Source organism: Aotus nancymaae, unplaced genomic scaffold (assembly GCF_030222135.1).
Source record: "Aotus nancymaae isolate 86718 unplaced genomic scaffold, 86718_ANA_hifiasm-v0.15.2.pri h1tg000010l, whole genome shotgun sequence".
NCBI classification, from domain to species: Eukaryota; Metazoa; Chordata; class Mammalia; order Primates; family Aotidae; genus Aotus; species Aotus nancymaae.
Genome location: NW_026988421.1, coordinates 25,362,462 through 25,380,431, shown reverse-complemented (window position 1 = coordinate 25,380,431; position 17,970 = coordinate 25,362,462). Strand labels below are relative to the sequence as shown.

Below are 17,970 nucleotides of genomic sequence, written 5' to 3'. Positions count from 1 at the left end.
TGACAAGAGCAGGTAGGAGATGGCCTTACATTAATCAAGATGGGGACTGTGTAGGAGAAACACGCTTGGGAAACAATAATGATTTGACTTTTAATATAAGTCTGGAGCACGTGAGAAAAAATTGGGTGAAGATATTGGGTGAAAATATGGATCTGAAGATCAAGCAGAAGTTCATGTTGGAGGGAGAGATGTAAGAGAAGAGGCTGTGGAGGTTGTTAGACTCTCCAAAGAGGAGTTGGGGGCAAGGCAGACACACTGCTGGTGGTTCCCCAAGGCAGAGAAGAAAGATCCAGGAAGGACATGGAGAAGGAGCTGACAGAGAGTAAGAAGACTAAATAGGAGAGAATGACATAAGAGTATTCTTGTGTGGAGTGGTCTGTTAAGAGTTACTACACTTTAAATCTTTTTACAGAGAGACTGTTTGTAGAGAGAGATGAGAATGAGGGCTGGGTGCAGTGGCTCATACCTGTAATCCCAGCACTTTGGGAGGCTGAGGTGGGCAGATAAACTGGGCAATCCAGTGAAACTCCCATCTCTACGAAAGGAAAATAAAAAAGGCACATGCCTGTAGTCCCAGCTACTCAGGAGGCTGAGGCAGGAGAATCGCTTGAACACAGGAGGTGGAGATTGCAGTAAACCGAGATCACACCACAGCAAAGAAAGAGATGAAAATGAAATGCTGTGTTAGTCTATTAGTCTGTTTGAGTTGCTATAACAAGGTTCCATAAACTGGGTGGCTAATAAACAACAGAAGTGTATTTCTCACAATTCTGGAGGTGGGTGAGTCCTAGATCAAGATGCCTGCAGATTTGATGTCTGGTGAAAGCCTCTTTACTTGTTCATAGACAGAACCTTCTTGCTGTGTGTTCATATGGTGCGAAGGGCAATGGGGCTCTCTGGGATCTCTTTTATAAAGGCACTAATCCCATTCATGAGGGCTCCACCCTTACAACTTAATCACCTCTCAAGTCTCCCCCGATACCATTACGTTAGATATTAAGTTTTGACAGATGAATGGGGTGGGGGTGCAAAAATATTCAGATCATAGCATTTGGTTGCAAGGCATCCAGAATTGAGTTGTATTTTGTATGGTTATATTCATTAAAAACATGCTAGCTTTTTAGGAAATAAGTTGCTAATTGCAATAATAATAATCAGCCCTGTGAGTTGATTCTCAGGCCTCAAATCTCACAAGGACCTATCACTCACATGTCCCTTCGGATAAATTAAATGAATTTAGATACACAGCTCCAAGGTCCCTCCAAGGGCCTTGATGGACTGACACTCCCTGACATTGTTCTTTCCTGAGACAAAGGGTCACACCAGTCAAGGCACTAATAAACTCACCACCCCTCATTCACTCCACTGGGTGATTTTCTGCATTTCACCCCTGGCCTCCTGAGACATGCTTTAAGGTTAGGAGAAGGCCTCCTGTCTTATAGACTTGGGCATTGAGACTTCCTGCTACCCAAGATCATGCCTTGGAAGGATGCTGAGGCATCAAGCTAACCACCTCAAGGTTTTACAGGGATGCCTCCCTAGTTGGTAGACTCTTCAGGCTTCTGACTGCTGCTTCTTACTTCCCTGCAGGCTGGCTCTCTCACTTCTCTTTATCATATCCCTGAGAGTTAACTCCAATCTGTAAACCTAATTCCAAATAGGAATCAGAACAGAGCAAAAGGAAAACAACCAACTCCTCTGCTTCTGTTCAATCTAGCGACTATTTATTTAATTTTTACTCTGTGTCAAACATTCTTTGAAACAGTGAGACCCCAGACAGAAACATCTGGGCAATTGCACCTGTATTAGTCCATTCTCAAGCTGCTATAAAGAACGACCCAAGACTGGGTAATTTATAAAGAAAAGAGGTTTAACTGACTCACAGTTCTGCATGGCTGGGGAGGCTTCAAGAGATTTAACAATTCTGGCGGAAGGTACCTCTACAGAGGGTGACAGGAGAGAGAAGGGTGGCAGAGTGGAGAGGGAAAAGCCCCTTATAAAACCATTACATCTCATGAGAACCCACTCATTATCATGAGAACGGAACGGGGGAAACCACCCCAGGATTCGATCACCTCCACGTGGTTCCTCCCTCAACGCCTGGGGATTATGCGGATGACCATTCAAGATGAGATTTAGGTGGAGACACAAAGCCTGACCATATCAGAATCTGAGAAAAGACTGCACCAGACAGATGTAATTCTGTGTCATGGTAGACATGATCCGTGTATCTCTCAAATACAGTGGACACGGTCATTTGGAGGCGTTTGGGGTGGGAGGCTAAAGTGGAAGAGACCGCTGCAGGCAGAGACGGTCGGGGGCACTTCTTGGGGGATAGGGATGCTTCACCTGCTTCACAAATTATGTATTTGGAGTGGCAGAAGAGGCGGGGGTGATCTGGGTAAAAGATCTTCAGGAGACACATAGGAAAGAACAACCGTACCCTTCACAGGGGAGAACTCAGCATCCTGTTTTCTTTAAAAAATTGCCTTCAGACTGAAGCTCACTCTTTAGTTTCTGTCACAAAAGCAGTATCATCCTTTTACTAACCACTCAAGAGTAGACAAATTCACTTGTATTCCCCGCCTCTTAACAGCGTTTAGTATTTTGTTATTTTTTTCTTCTGTACATGTGTATTTTTATAGAGTTGTAACCAAAGAAATGTAAGGAAATAGATTGGAATGCAGCTATCATAAGTAATTTTCTATGTTGTCTCATAGTACTCATTACCATCTTAATGGTAGCATAATATTATATCCGGAGATTATACCAGTATTTACTTAATTTTTTTGGATACTGGAGGTTTTCCCATTTATTTACTATTATAAGTAATGTTGTATTTTTTTTCCTGCATATGGCTTTTCCTATATTTTGGATTATGTCTTTAGAACAAACTTGCCAAGTTACAGTTACTGTCTGAAGGGTATGAATATTTTTATGGCCTTTAAATTAAGTATTTCAGAAAACAAATTGGCAATATGTATCAATTTTTAGCACTGCCAGCGTCAAATGAGGGAACTTCCTTCACTGCAGTCTTACCAATATTAGCTATTACACTTAAACAAAAATCCTGCTTTAATAAGTGAAAGTAAATGTCACTCGGCTTTCTTTAAATTTGCATTTTCCCATGTTTGTTTATGACTCCTTTTTCCTCCTTTGCAGCCATCCTGTGTTTCAGCCAGAAGCTCTAGCCCTCATAGAAAAATGGAAAATATGAGAGCAACTTTTGCAAATGTTCCCAGCAAGTAATGTTTTGAAAATCATTTGTAATACCATTCTAGTTTCAGTAAAAATGTATATAAAGGCAGAGGAGGTAGTGAAACTAATTTTTTACCCAGCAGATCTAAGGGAAAAACTGAAAGAAAGCCTGAGTGTATACTGAAGCCTGTGCCTAAGAAGCTGCCTTTGAAAAGCTCCTATGAGCCCTCTGGCTGTGCACACTCTGCCCTCCTCATGTCATTGATTTGGGGAGGGCTGGCTCCTCCACAACCTCTCTTTATCTAAACATCCTTGCAGGTAACCAGTGTCCCAGAGGACCAGATCCTCATTGCTGTGTTTCCTGGCCTCCCTACTTCAGCAGAGCTTTTCATTCTCCCACCCAAGAACCTGACAGAGAGGAGGAAAGGCAACGAAGGGGACCTGGAGCAAGTAAGTGAGAGCAAATCTGGCTGGGACCCTTGCCTGTGCCCTACACCCGGAGGGGGGCAAAGCTGTTTTTAGCCAGAAAGGGAGACAGGCTCTTTTCTATTGCCCCAACATCCAAGGTTTTGAAGAGCAGTCACCCTTACCCAGAATAAACATAGACTGGAGCATTCAGCTACTCAGGAAGGAACGGCACCCCTGGCATTATTCATTCCAATGTCTGACATCCCTGCACCAGCTCATGGCTCCCTCCCAGTGACTCCTCCTGGGGTACAGGGGAAGGAAGGCAGGGGAGAGAGAGAGAGAGAGAGGAGGGGATTTGAATTTCCTTGTCTGTTTCTGGGACTGTGTGCCTCTTGTCTTTAAACTGCACTAGCCCCTAGAGATCCTGGCCAATTTTAAGCTCTGCTTCTGGGGAGAAAATGAACTGCTTTCAAACATGATTGTTTGCAGAGGGGTGTATTGCCTCACTTTGCTTTAACTAAGGAAGCAACATTTCCAAAAGGGATTGTGATTTACTGCTTTTATCAAATGGGCATATAAAACAACTGTGATCTGCACACAGTCCTGGAAGTAAAGGGAATGGCAGGACTGGCGTTTCTCCTGTTCACCCTCTAGTCCCCCTGAGGTCTTAATGGCTGCACTGTTTCACCCTTCCTTTCCTTCCTGTGATGCTAAGTCAGATGAAGTAGAAATAAGTGAGCATGAGGCTGCAGAAAATGGGCATGAATCAAACACATTTGCTCCCATATGAGGTAATCATTGTACAGATACATTTTGTGTCCCTTTGATACTCACTGACCGTCACTCCATCCTTACAGCCATCCACAGACCTTGAGCAGTACAGATGTGATTGCAGTTTCTCTGGGAAATAATTTCTTGCATTGCAAGGTTGCATATTGAAGTTGGCTAGAAATAAATTTAGCTTCTCAATGCATACATCACTTTTACAAGACCTCTTTATTCTGAAATAGCAAGTGGCATGTGTGAACTATATTTGGAAGCTACAATATCCATCCATTTAGATAAATAGGTAATTACAGTGATGAATAGCAGCTGTGATATTAAGGCACGTACAGCAAGATAAGAGTTAGGGACAACAGCCTAAGTCGGCCTCAGCTTTCATGTGGGAATTACAGAGTGATTAAATCGATGTTATGTGTTCTGAGACTTGCTAGGGAAAAGTAAAGAGCAAAAATTATCCCATAAAAAGGAGGCAGCTTCTGCTTTGATGTTTGCCTCCCATTGTCTCCAAGATAGAAAACGCAGAGGAGTGGGCTGGGAGTATATGTGCCTGCTTTAATCCTGGCAAGGGCCTACATCCCCTGTGTGTATGACTTAATCAGTTTACAGAGCTAATGATGGGTTGACCTTCTTTCATTGGAACCCATAACAGGTCTTCTTACGGTGTTATAAAGGCACAGATAAAAGAGCAGTGAAATGGGAGTTGAATGAAACACCTGTGTCTATTATTATAGCTCTAATTCACCAGTGACTGTAGCCATGCCTCTTTCTGTCTCACTCTCCTCTCCAGAATAAGCAAATATTACCCTCTATAGTTATCCCTCAGTATACATAGGAGAATAATTCTAGGACTTCTGATACACCAAATCTCTGCATCCTCAAGTCCTGCAGTTGGCCCTGCAGAGTCTGCATGTAAGAACATGGCGAAACCTCGTCTCTACTAAAATTACAAAAATTAGCTGGGCATGGTGGCACACACCTGTAATCCCAGCTACTCAGGAGGCTGAGGTAGGAGAATCACTTGAACCCAGGAGGCGGAGGTTGCAGTGAGCTGGGATCAGGCCACTGCACTCCAGTTTGGTGACAGAACGAGACTCTATCTTAAAAAAAAAAGAGAGAGAAGAGGAAGTTGGGCCTCTGTATATCAGGTTTCACATCCTGTGAATATATTTCCCTCCACTTTTTAAAAAAATCCACATAAAAGTGGATCTGCTGAGTTCAAAAATGTATAGTTCAAGGGTCAACTATACTTCCTTGGTTTCACAAGGCTCCAAGGGCTGTGAGAACCAAATTGATAAATATGTTCCAATATCCTGTCCCTAATTGAACCATGGTCACTTTTTACCTGTTGACCTTCTCCCTGGTTTCTTACCCCATGAGGGAGCATCATTGCATGTCATGTCACGCCACACATCCTGTCTTTTTGTTTTTCAGATTGTAGAAACACTGTTTAATGCTCTCAACCAAAATTTGGTCCAGTTTGAGCTGAAGCCGGGAGTACAAGTCATTGTGTATGTCACACAGCTGACATTAGGTGAGTGCCGCTGTGAACTGGCGAAATGGGAAAGATAATCTGTTATCCCAGAGAGAAAAGGGGGAGACAGTCATGAATCCCTGCTCCATAATGCCTGAAAGTGGCTTTGTAAAAGGGTCCTTTTCGTAGTGAAGATTCAGAAGAATTGGTCACATCAGTCACATTGTTCTGAAGGCATCCTGCAGGAACACTTTCTTAGGAGTAGCTTTGCCACTGAATCTCTAGATGGTCTTGGAGAAAACCTACAATTTCTTTGGATCTTAACCTTATTTATTTCTTTGTTTGTGTATTTATTTATTTTGTCTGTGACGGTTGGAATTACATTGGGTAGTCCTCTAGCTCTCTTCATTCATATGGTTTTCTGATTTTAGGAATCTTGAATGGTAGGCCATAGAACTTTAAAACTCCCTTCTAGTTTACAATGTATGAGTCAAAGTAGAAACAGAAACAAACTCTAGTTGGTCTGTTTATGAAAAAAAATCTAAAAAGGCATGGCCCATTGGGCATCTACTTTTGGCTGTCTGGGAGAGCCTGTTTGCTAAATGGTTCATAGTAATGTAAGACTTTTCCACTGTGTAGGTCACAAATGTGCCCATCCAGAGGGTTTTTACCAGAACAGTGTAAAGGAAGAGAATGAAATATTGCATTAGTACTTAACCCAAAATTTCAAATGGGCTGCCTGTAATTATGCTGACAGGCACACAGGCTATCTAAGAAAAAGAGCATTGGAGCCCTTCTTCCACTCCCCTGAGCTGGACATCCATTGTTCAATTTATACCAAGAACTAGCAGGTTTCCCCAGGCTGAACAGAGAAGTTTACTTTCCCCAAGAAGTGGTAATCAGGTACCATTCTCATCATTGAAGCCAGGCTCTCTGCACCAGGTATCAGGCAGCGGAATTGGAGACTAGACAGAAGGATGGAGATCAGTGGCCTCCTTCCTTCAATGAATACTTCCTCCAGCTAACAGCTTCCAAGTGAACATATCTGTTCTTTTCCTTATCTCTTCTTCCTTCTTAGCTCCACTGGTGGACTCCAGTACTGGGCACAGCAGCTCAGCCATGCTTATGCTATTGTCAGTGGTATTTGTTGGCCTGGCTGTGTTTTTGATCTACAAGTTTAAAAGGTATGTGCTGTTATCACTCAGTTTAGATCTTGGGGCTGGGGTCATTACAAATGATTCCTCCTGTAACTAACTTTACTAAACTCATCTCAAGAATGTGATTTTAATTCTCCTTGAACTTCTGTTTGACAATGGATAGAAACAAGAATGGTTGAGGGTCAGGGAATAAATGAGTTGAGACTCTGAACTCTATCTATTATGATTTATAGGTATAATGAGTTAGGTAAATAAAGGCTTGCCAATGAAATCAATTTATTATCTTCAGGAGAAATCTAAGGGGTTTTCAAACCTCAATCAAATTTCTAAAGTAAGGTCTTATATATTCAGAAGATCTTTTTATACAGATCAATATCCATTCAAGTGATTAAATAGAGAAAATGCAGTTAGGATCTGATACTCACATGTACAGATAGAGATGCATTTTCTTATCTCCCGTTACAGCTATTCAGTGTCTCTGTTTAAATTTGCGTGCTAAACATATTCAGCTATCATCCCTCTCGCTCTTTTTCCTGTTTTAAAGGGAAATTGATTAGGAGAATGAAACTCCACGTCTTGAGAAATTATTTTTGAAAGCCACAGAAGGGGTGGTATAACCGATACTTATTAAAAGCATAAAATTGAAATAAATAATTCTGTACCAACATTCAAATTATAACGTCTACTAGGATGTATACCAATTAAGAGAATTAAGAGTATAAACTATGAAATAAGACCCAATTTTAACTTTTAGCATTTGTAACCTTGGGCAATTGTATTTGCCTCTCTAAGTCTTAATTTCTTCATTGGTAAAATGAGGATAGCAATAATATTTTATAGGTTTGGTATATGATTAAATGTCATAATGCATATAGGTGCTAGGTACTAAGTAATCAACAAAGCTACACTATTATAAATAACAAAGCACATGCCTGCCAAAGATGCCCTCTGTGCCATAAACTGTAACATACTAGGCCCTCAGTTAAGAAATGTGCTTCTGGGAAGCCTGGGTAAAGTAAAAATGTCATTAATGATTGTCAGATGAGTTTTAAAGCATCTTTTGGTGCTGGGAGTCTTTCTACGAACTAAAGATAATGCTTTTAGGTTTTGGTAGAGATCAGTGGTAAAGGTGCCTGACTCTTCCTGCCCCCCTTCATCCTGCTTATCTCTCCTTTAGTGGCTATTTCAGTTGCTTAAAAACACCAGTTTAATTCAATATACATCTCAGCATTAGCCACAGCAGCAGGCATTCTATCAACACCATCCACACTCTCTAGAGGGATAGAGTGAGATTCACCTTCCTACTCAATTTATAGACCAGTATGTGAGTTCATGTCCTCTTGGATCAAGACATGCCAACCCACATACCTCTGTTCCCTTTGAAGGATGGATAAAACCTTTATGTCAAAATTAGTGAGAAAAGGTTGAATATAGAAACAGCCTGGTTAAAGCAACACCCATTTATTTATAGATGTACTTCAATTATATGCAAAGAACATTTCACTTTTCACTCAGCCAAGAATTTGATTGTGGGGAAGTCTGGTGGTTGCTGGGGCGTGACAATCAACTAAACCAAATGTCTCATCTCTGACTCCCAGAACAGCATAGTTGCTGAGGACAAGGGCCAATAGAAATCCTGCAAAGAGGCTTTTATTGTCAGGTCGATCCAAAGTAAGGATACTTAAGGATCACTTATACTGTGACTTGGAAAACTTCTGTTTTTGTTTGTTTGTTTGTTTGTTTTTTAAATAAATGCTGTTATACTCCCTAGATAGTTAACTTATTAATCTAGGTATCTCTAAATGTGTACACCTTAATAATGAATCCATGCCAGGTAATGACATCTCTAAAAAATTCTACCTTTGTAGCGTCCAGGTATCAGCCCACCCTTTCTGTGTCCCTGACAGTGAATCGTGCAGCTGAGGCCACAGGAAATAAATGCCAATCAAACTAGATAATAGCAGCATCAGATAAAGAGTAATTAGTCATCAGTTAACCTTTACTTTTCTAGCTCTTTCTCCTGGAAGTTTTACTCCCAATACTCAAGCCCTTTGGTTGAAAATCTGTTGGATTTTCTTTTCTTTCTTTTTTTTTTTTTTGGTCTCCTTTCCCCCTCATCACATGGAACCCCAGTAGTGGCAACATAAAGGGTACCTGGCTTACAACAAGTACAGAGGTCAGGTTCCTAGCCCTGGATTCCCAGAGTCTCCTTTGCTTCTTTCATTACTATCCAGTAGAACTTTGGCAGTGTTAAAAATGCTCCATAGTCTGTACTGTCTAATACAGTCGCCAGTAGTAGTCTGACTGAGGAACTGAATTTTAATTATATTTAACTTTAATTAATTTAAGTGTAAATAGCAACACCTGGCCATTAAATGCTCCATTGAACAGCACAGTTTAGCCAAAAGACATTTCTGTTTCTGTGTCCAGATCATTGGCCATACTGAGTTTCTAGATCTAAAACTTCCTCTCTGTAATTGCCAGCATTAACACATTAGGACATTCATTCGTCCTACAAACATTTATTGAGTACTTCCTGTGTGCCAGGTGCTCGAAATGATCTCAGTGTCCCAAGTGGTCACTTGACATGGAAAAAGAGAATAGAATTACTATGAGCCCCAAGCTTCCTTTAAATGAATGTTACATGGCCTCTCGCAGTCTATCTTGCTCTGGGATAGTGACTGCTATTTTCTGACATTCCGAGCAATAAAATTAAAAAGCATTTATAAGTTGGCTTTTACTTTCTGAAAACAGCCTAACAAGAGTGGTTTCTTTCCATAACTGAAGATCTGCTTTTTCTGTATCCAAGAAAACGTCTGAGCTTCTTATATTCCTTCCAATCTTTTTTTAGTAGGGCTTTCCTTATAGTCCAAAGCCTACTTTGCTCTCTCTAAATTTCCTCCTACAGGCTTCTAACACTCATCATAGCTGGGACAAATGAACACAAACTGCAGTTGGGTTTTGTTTTTGATTTTTGGTGGGAGACTTGGGCCTATTCATATTACTCCTCTTATTTAAACCTGTAAGAATGTTGGACATGTCTCTTGATCTCTTCATTTCCCACATTCCTTGTATGCAGAAATGGAGTTCTGACTTATATTCTCAACAGTCCTACAAGCAGATGTGTTAAGAAATGAAAAGCAACTTGACAGATTTTTTAAATTCTGCAAATTGAGATGCAAAATTTATTCCTTTCTAATCGTCAATTGCAAAAAGATAAAAAATATGCCAGTTTTTAAATGTATTATTTGGAAATTGAAATAAAGTGAGTAATCTCTGTAAGGGCAGGTTTATCCAAATCCTCATAGGTATTGTGAGCAAAGCAGAAAAGGGGAGGCAATGGACTCTGGTTACAACTCTGAAGTACACATACTTATGTGATCAGGAATGGTTTGACCACCTCCAACACCTAATCAATATTACAGTTTATCCCAAACTTCATGAGCAAGATGTACTTTTGTAATTGGAAGGAAACGAAGTTATTAGACTGTATTTTCATTTAGATAAAAAGAATATAAATGCCAGCATTAAATGTTAATTATACACATTTAGAGAGCCTACTGTGCTGCCTCACATGGATGCTGTTTACTTCAGGTTCTTGTAAATTATATTAAACTGGTTTAGACCAGTAGGGGTCACAGGGACACCTCCTTTAAGGTATGGAAAGCGAAAATTAAAGACAAAAACTGAATGCTAAAAATAGTTAGAAACCACTAAGTGTTTTAAACCTATTTTCAGATTTTTTTCTTCTGAATTAGCTGCAGGAAAACCTAATTAAGAGTTTCCACATTTCACATCATTTGGGGTTAGAGTGGAGAGGGGAATGTAGAAAGTCGAGAATACCACTGCTTGGCACAGGACAACAGAGTAGTTTTCCTTTACAGATGCATGGGATGTCCTGGATTGGGGTGGGTGTCCGATGTCCCAAGTTTCAATCCAATTACTATGCTAGTAATTGGCTTTGTGAAATGTCTAGACGTTAGTCTAATTTCCCCATCCTTTGATGAGGTAAGAGGGATCTCTTCTAGAAGTGATATTCTTTTTTTTTTTCTTTTTAAAAAGAAAGAGAGAGAGAGAAAGAAAGAGAGAGAGAGAGAGAAAGAAGGGTGAAAGTCTGTAGGTGGAGATACGGGACCATGGATACAGGTAAATAGCTTTTACGGGGACTGTCGACAGGGAGAAAACTGGGCCCAGGAGAAAAGAGGACCCAGTAGTTCCTACAAGAGATGTGAGTAAAGAGTGAAATTTCTTTATTTTTTATTTATTTATTTTTTTTTGAAAGAAAGAAAGAAAAAAAATGAAGAAGAGGAAGAAATAGGAAGAGAAAGAGAGAGAGAGAATGGGAGTATTGCTTTCTTGCCCAGGCTAGAATGCAGTTTAGAAATGGGTATTGAAAACCTCTTTTATACCAATAATTATACTTGATGTAGACAGGAGGGAAGAAAATAACAAACAAGCAGCCAAGCAATATTTCATTTAAACCTATGAAATTCTATGCGATTACTGAGGAGTGATTTACTTCCAATTATGTAGTCACTTTAGGAATAGGTGTGAGGTGGTAATGTATGTTTTGTGTATTTGAAGTGGAGAGTTCTGTAAATGTTTATTAAGTTTACTTGTTCCGGGTCTGAGTTCAAGTCCTGAATGTCCTTGTTAATTTTCTGTCTCGTTGATCTATAAAATCGTTCGCTCTTCTTGTTACATTGATCCTTTTGCCATTATGTAATGTCCTTCTTTGCCTCTTTTGCTCTTTGTTGCTTTAAAGTCTACTTTATCCGAGGCGAGAATTGCATCTCCTGCTTTTTGTTTATTTGTTTATTTTTACTCTCTGATTGGTTGATAAATCTTCCTCCTCTTTGTTTTGAGTCTTTGTGTATCGTTGCATGTGAGATGGGTCTGGATGCAGCATACTGATGGGTTTTGGCTTTTTATCCAATTAGAATATATATATAGGTTTAATACTGGCATTTGATGCTAGCTGGCTGTTTTGCCCATTAGTTAGTGTAAATTTTTCATTGTGTTAATGCTCTTTGCTTATTGATATATTTTTGGAAAGTCTGATATTACTTGTTCCTTTATATGTATAGTGCTTCTTTCAGAAGCTCTTGTAAAGCAGGCCTGGTGGTGGTGAAGTCTCTAAGTACTTGTTTGTTCACAAAAGATTTAATTTTTCCTTCGATTATAAAGCTTAGTTTGGCTGGATAGGAAATTCTGGGTTGAAAGTTCCTTTCTTTAAGGATGTTAAATATTGGTCCCCACTCTTTTCTGGCTTGTAGGCTTTCTGCTGAGAGATCTGCTGTAAGTCTGATAGGTTTCCCTTTATGGGTAACCTGACCTTTCTCTCTGGCTGCCCTTAGTATTTTCTCCTTCATTTCAACCCTAATAAATCTGGCAATATGTGCCTTGGTGTTGGTCTTCTTGAAGAATATCTTTGTGGTGTTCTCTGTATTACCTGGAGTTGAATATTATCCTGCCTTGCCAGATTGGGAAAGTCTTCCTGAATGATATCCTGAAGAGTGTTTTCCAACTTGGATTCATTCTCTTCGTCACATTCAGGTACACCTATCAAACGTAAATTAGGTCTTTTCACATAGTCTCATATTTCCTGGAGACTTTGCTCATTCCTTTTCATCCTTTTTTCTCCATTCTTGTCTTCTCGTTTCATTTCACTGAGCTGGTCCTCGACTTCTGATATCCTTTCTTCTGCTTGATCAATTCGACTGTTTAAACTTGTGCATGCTTCGCGAAGTTCTCGTGTTGTGTTTTTTAGCTCCATCAATTCACTTATATTCTTCTCTAAATTGTCCATTCTCGTTAACATTTCGTCAAACCTTTTTTCAAGGTTCTTAGTTTCTTTGCATTGGGTTAGAACAAGTTCTTTTAATTCACAGAAGTTTCTTATCACCCATGTTTTGAAACCTGCTTCTGTTATTGGAACACACTCATAATCTATTAAGCCTTGTTCCGTTACTGATGAGGAATTGCGATCCCCTGTAGAGGGAGAGGCATTCTGATTTTGAGTATTCTCTGCCTTTTTAGGCTGGTTTCTTCCCTTCATTATATATTTATCCCTCTGTCATCTTTGTAATTACCGACTTTCTAACTAGGTCTCTGAGCGGACGTCCAACTTTTTGATTCCCAGCACCGAAATCTGAGCAATCCACTGCGCTGGCCAAAATAGCGGTGTTAAGATTGATGGTGCTTTTCTGCCCGGGAATCTCCGGACTCTGCACCAAGAACTGGCGCGCTAAGGTGCCAGCAAAACCGCCACGCCGGTCACCAGAGTCGCCCTGGCGACCCATGGGGCTCCTCTGCTGGGAATCTCCTAGTCCGTGAGCAACAAATATTCGTCTGAAAGTGTGGCGTCCTCTCGTTCTCTGCGCTTTCACTGGGAATTACGAGCCCGAGCTGCTAGTGATCAGCCATCTTGGATCTCTCTCTCTAGAAGTGATATTCTACGATAAAAATATAATCTTTTTATTGATGAATATAGTAAAGTAGAAAGAGCACAGGATTTAAGGTAATTTATTCATTGATTCAACAAATGCTTAATAAATGTTAACCGTGTGCCAAGCACTGTGCTAAGTCAGGTGGATAGCAGAGGGCATAGAAAATGCAGACCTTGCCCACATGAGGCTTTTAGTCTGGTGGGACAGAAATACAGAAAACATGTCAATAAACATTGCCTATTACATCACCCTAAACCAACACCATATTTATTTCTTACATAGATGGTGTTCCATAATTACATGTTTATAATGGAAAGTTGGATGGTCAGAGTAGGCATCTCAGAGATGACATATAAGGCAAGTTCTGAGAAGAGCAGAGGGCAGTGTATTACAGGCAGAGGGAACAGTTGGTTCTAAGTCCACAAGATGTTGAAGAGCTGCATGTATTAGAATCTTGCAACTCAAAATTTGGGTCTCCAACTGATTAGTAGCATCAACATCACCTGGGAGCCTGGCAGAATTGCAGAATCTCAACCCATCCAGTCTAGACTTGCAGAGCCACAATTCACATTTTAAGGAAGACTCTGGGTGATGCTTAAGCGTGTTAATGTTTGAGAAGCACCGGATTAAAGAAATGCAAAGGAGGATACAGAGGCTGGGACACACAGTGTGTGAGGAAGTAATGAAGATGGGCCAAAAGATGAATGCCTCAGGAAGATTTCATTGTGAACCTGCTCACTTCTCCAACCCCAAGCCAGTCTGCCTTGTGCTTCCAAACCCCACCTACTACTTTTGTGTGTTTGAATGAAGCTATTTATCTTCTCTTAATCCTTAATCATTTCCAAAATCCAAAAAGAAGCTATTGTCATCCTCACTGAACAGATGAGGAAACTATCAAAGTGTTTAAGGTATTTATCCCATAAGTGATGCTCTGAAAATTGTAGCAAAGGCTATGCATGTATTATTTCTTATTTATAAAATAAGCCAATGTGAATTGAATAAGTTGATGCAACCTTAGAAAAAATGTCTTTTCACTCTGTACACAGAGTCTCAAAGTCCAGCTCCTTTGAAAACTTAACACCAGTTAAATATCTATAGGGTTTTAGTACCTAACTGCCCTTTTATTTATACCTGCTTGTTTTTTAAAGGTGCATTCCTTAGGGAGTTCTGTGGTTTATATCTTCCCTGGGCATCTGGGTTCCTGGCTGGCCTCGTGGCCTCCTTGTCTCTGGGGTCACCAGTACCTTTCCCTGACATTGACCTTTTCTGTTAATAGCTTCTTCCTCCCCTTATCACCCAGGATTTCCAACTGCCCAAGTTTGGCACACCCTGTGAGCTTAATCTGATTTTGCTCCTGTCCCACGTAGGAAAATCCCTTGGATTAATATCTACGCTCAAGTCCAACACGACAAGGAGCAGGAGATGATTGGATCAGTGAGCCAAAGTGAAAATGCCCCCAAAATCACACTCAGTGACTTCACGGAGCCTGAGGAGCTGCTGGACAAAGAGCTGGACACACGGGTCATAGGTACATGCACCTGCTCCACTAAGCTCCTCTGTCCTGTGTCCTCTAAATACTGGCCTGCTTCATCTGTCCTCTAGATACTACTAACCTGGAGGGTGGGGACAAACAACTACCTACAGTGACAGAATCCTGTTTTAAATTTGTGGCCACAAGAAATTGGTAGATTTTTTTTTTTTTTCCCTTAGAAGTCATTCAGGATTGGAAGTGCTGGAGTCTGGGTTGGAGAGGGATGAAGCCAACTATCCGTTACTGCTGGGCTTTGTCTTTTTCTGTAAAGCAAAAGTATTATATGTCCTTATTAGTAATTACATGAATGTGGAATCTGGCATCAGATAGCCCTGGGTCCATTTTCTTGTTCTGTTAATCTGCTGACTCTGTGACCTTTCTGTGCCTCATATTCCTGATCTGTGAAATGGGAATAGTAGTACTTATGATTCGATTCTATTTCTATGTAGTAACTAAAAATAATAATTCTAAGACTGTTGTGATAATGCCATGCTGTTAAGTCATTAGCCCAGTGCCTGCCACACAGTAAGTTTCAATACACATTGGCTGTTACTAGAGTATAAGATGGTAGTCAATGTATTGATCCCACCTATGTGCTAATGTGGGAGGTAGTGTATTTTAAACATGGATGACATAAGCCAGTAAGCTGATAGGTGAGGACATCCAGGTGCCTTTTAAGTAAATTCCTATTATGCACCTGTTCTAGGTGGCTTGGTATTCAGCAGTGAATAAAACAAAGATCCCTGCCCTTGTGGAACTCACCTCCATTTCTCCCTGTGTCTTCTCTTCCCTGCAGGAGGCATTGCCACCATTGCAAACAGCGAAAGCACAAAGGAGATCCCCAACTGCACTAGTGTTTAATACCAGCAAGCCACGTGGTCAACCACCTTTCTGACTTTTTATTTTTGATGATTACTATTACTATTATTATGGAAAAATAAAAATGTCTTTTTTACCTTTTGTTTACCAAGGGCCCCTTCACAAATAGCAGGCAAATGCCTAGCTTTGGGAGAAAAAGGCATTCTTAGCTGATTGAAATAAGACAAAGGGAATAAATGGCTGTATTTGTGCTAAGAGCAAAGGATGCATCTTCCCACAGCCTACTCGCTTTACTCTGCCACTGGTAGCTTAAGGAGTTTCTTTTTCCTTGTGGTCTCTCTTTTTTCAAAATTTAAGTTGGGTTGGCTTTTTGTGAACCTCTCATCCCCACTGCAGAATCACCAACACTGTCCCCTTCTCCCAGCACACACACATACAACACAGATCATTTCCCAGTTAGATCCGCAGGAAGTAGGTTGGTGAGGGTGGATGTAGCTGCAGAAAGCATGCACAACTTTGTGAAAGAGGCCCTGCCTTGTGCATGTCCACGGTGAGGCTACAGATGGCTTATTGTATATAATTACAATGTAAATAGCTTTTTATTTCCTAAGAAATAATTTAATGTTTAGTAAAAAAGAAAACAGAAAAAAGAAAGATGCGCGTATTGGCTTACGGACTGGCCCTCAGAGCTGACCAACCCTCCAGGCCTGCTCAATGTGTTGGGTTTGGGTGCTCTCCTGTTGTCTGTCACACTTAACTCTGGCATCTCCTTGTCCATGCCATAGCTGGTTTCTACTTATGTATATAAAGGGGGGTGGGGGGAGGGGCTTCTCTGGGGCAATTGATAAAGGAAGGACTCTAGTGACAGCATAGAACATGGCAGTCGTTTCTGTTCCAAGAATGACATGAACGGTGAAGAAGAGGCCCACTAGAGGCTTCATACTGAGACCCCTCAGATGGGCGGGGGGGGGGGGAAACACCTTCCTCTCTAAAAGGAAAAAGTTGATATTTATCAGCCTGAGAAAATATCTTTTTCTAAAGAAAGCAATCAGTGGACCTTAAAATGACAATCTGTTTTTAAATTGGATTGTATGAAAATGTATAATGCTTAGGGTGAATTCTCAGGCTATTCTGAGCTCAGAAAAGTCCCCTGGGCACTAGGTAAAGCCCAGTAAATGTCTCTTGGCATGGGAAGAGTTAAAGAGTTTGGAAGGGAGGAGGCATTTGCGGAATTATGAGTTCATGCAAAACTCTCCAGGCCAAATAGGGGTCTAGCCTTTAATGATATTAGTCAAAGGCAGTTTTAGCAAAGCTGTGCTATTTGCTTGTCAGATGTACACAACTTCCTTAAAGTCAAATGTCTGCCTTCAGTTTCCTTAAGGTAGTTCTTGCCTCTGGGGTGAGTGGCTTTCAAAGCCTGTTAGCTTTTCCAGCACCTCAGCCCCTTCACACATTTACACATACCAATTTTTTTCAATAGGGTCACGTTAAGCCATGCTGTAAGCATTGTTTTTATTTTCAGGCTTAGCCTGAGCACACTTATTTTTGAAAATGATATAATGTATATATATGGGAGGAAAGGCCACATTTTGTACCTGTTAATTTTTGTGGGATGTTGTTCCCATTCTTCTTTGTGAGACAGAGAGAGAATGTGATATAGAGAAATCTGGCTGGCTACAGCATAGATCAGTATTAGGAATATTTCTAAAGATCCTGCTTTTTTTGTTTCAAGGGTTAAATGGGGCAGACAATTGCAATACTTGTACTAAACACTGGAATACAAATGCATGAGTCATATCTATATATACAGTATATGTACATATACTGTTCTTGGTTTTATTGTTCCACTTGAATATTTCTACTGTAAAAAAAAGACAGTGGTTTTGAAATTGTTGAAAATAAATGTATTTTTGTACATCAAAGCTACATACTTGGCTGAGTTTTCTCTTCCGGGAGTTTTCTTTATCCACTGTATCTATAAACTATTGCTACATGGAAATAATATATGGCTTCTAACAACAGATACTTGGGTTTTGCTCATGAATCTTTAGGTTGGCTCTGGTTTGGCTGAACAGATCAGGACTGACCAGGCTCTGCTGGTCTGATCAGGAAGGAGGTTTCAGGTAGTTTGAGTCTGCTCCATGAATTGTCATC

General features: G+C 40.5%; 1 protein-coding gene across 1 annotated transcript in view; it reads left to right on the top strand.

Annotated features, from left to right (window-relative positions):
• Positions 1–17,742, top strand: part of SORCS3 (sortilin related VPS10 domain containing receptor 3) — a 612,970-nt gene extending 595,228 nt beyond the window's left edge. Inside the window, exons 23-27 of the mRNA XM_012450168.3 lie at positions 3,517–3,648; positions 5,821–5,920; positions 6,939–7,044; positions 14,834–14,994; positions 15,794–17,742. Coding sequence (XP_012305591.2) covers positions 3,517–3,648; positions 5,821–5,920; positions 6,939–7,044; positions 14,834–14,994; positions 15,794–15,858 — 564 coding nt within the window. The 3' untranslated portion in view covers positions 15,859–17,742. The remainder of the gene's footprint in view (positions 1–3,516; positions 3,649–5,820; positions 5,921–6,938; positions 7,045–14,833; positions 14,995–15,793) is intronic.
• The last annotated feature ends 228 nt before the right edge of the window (positions 17,743–17,970 follow it).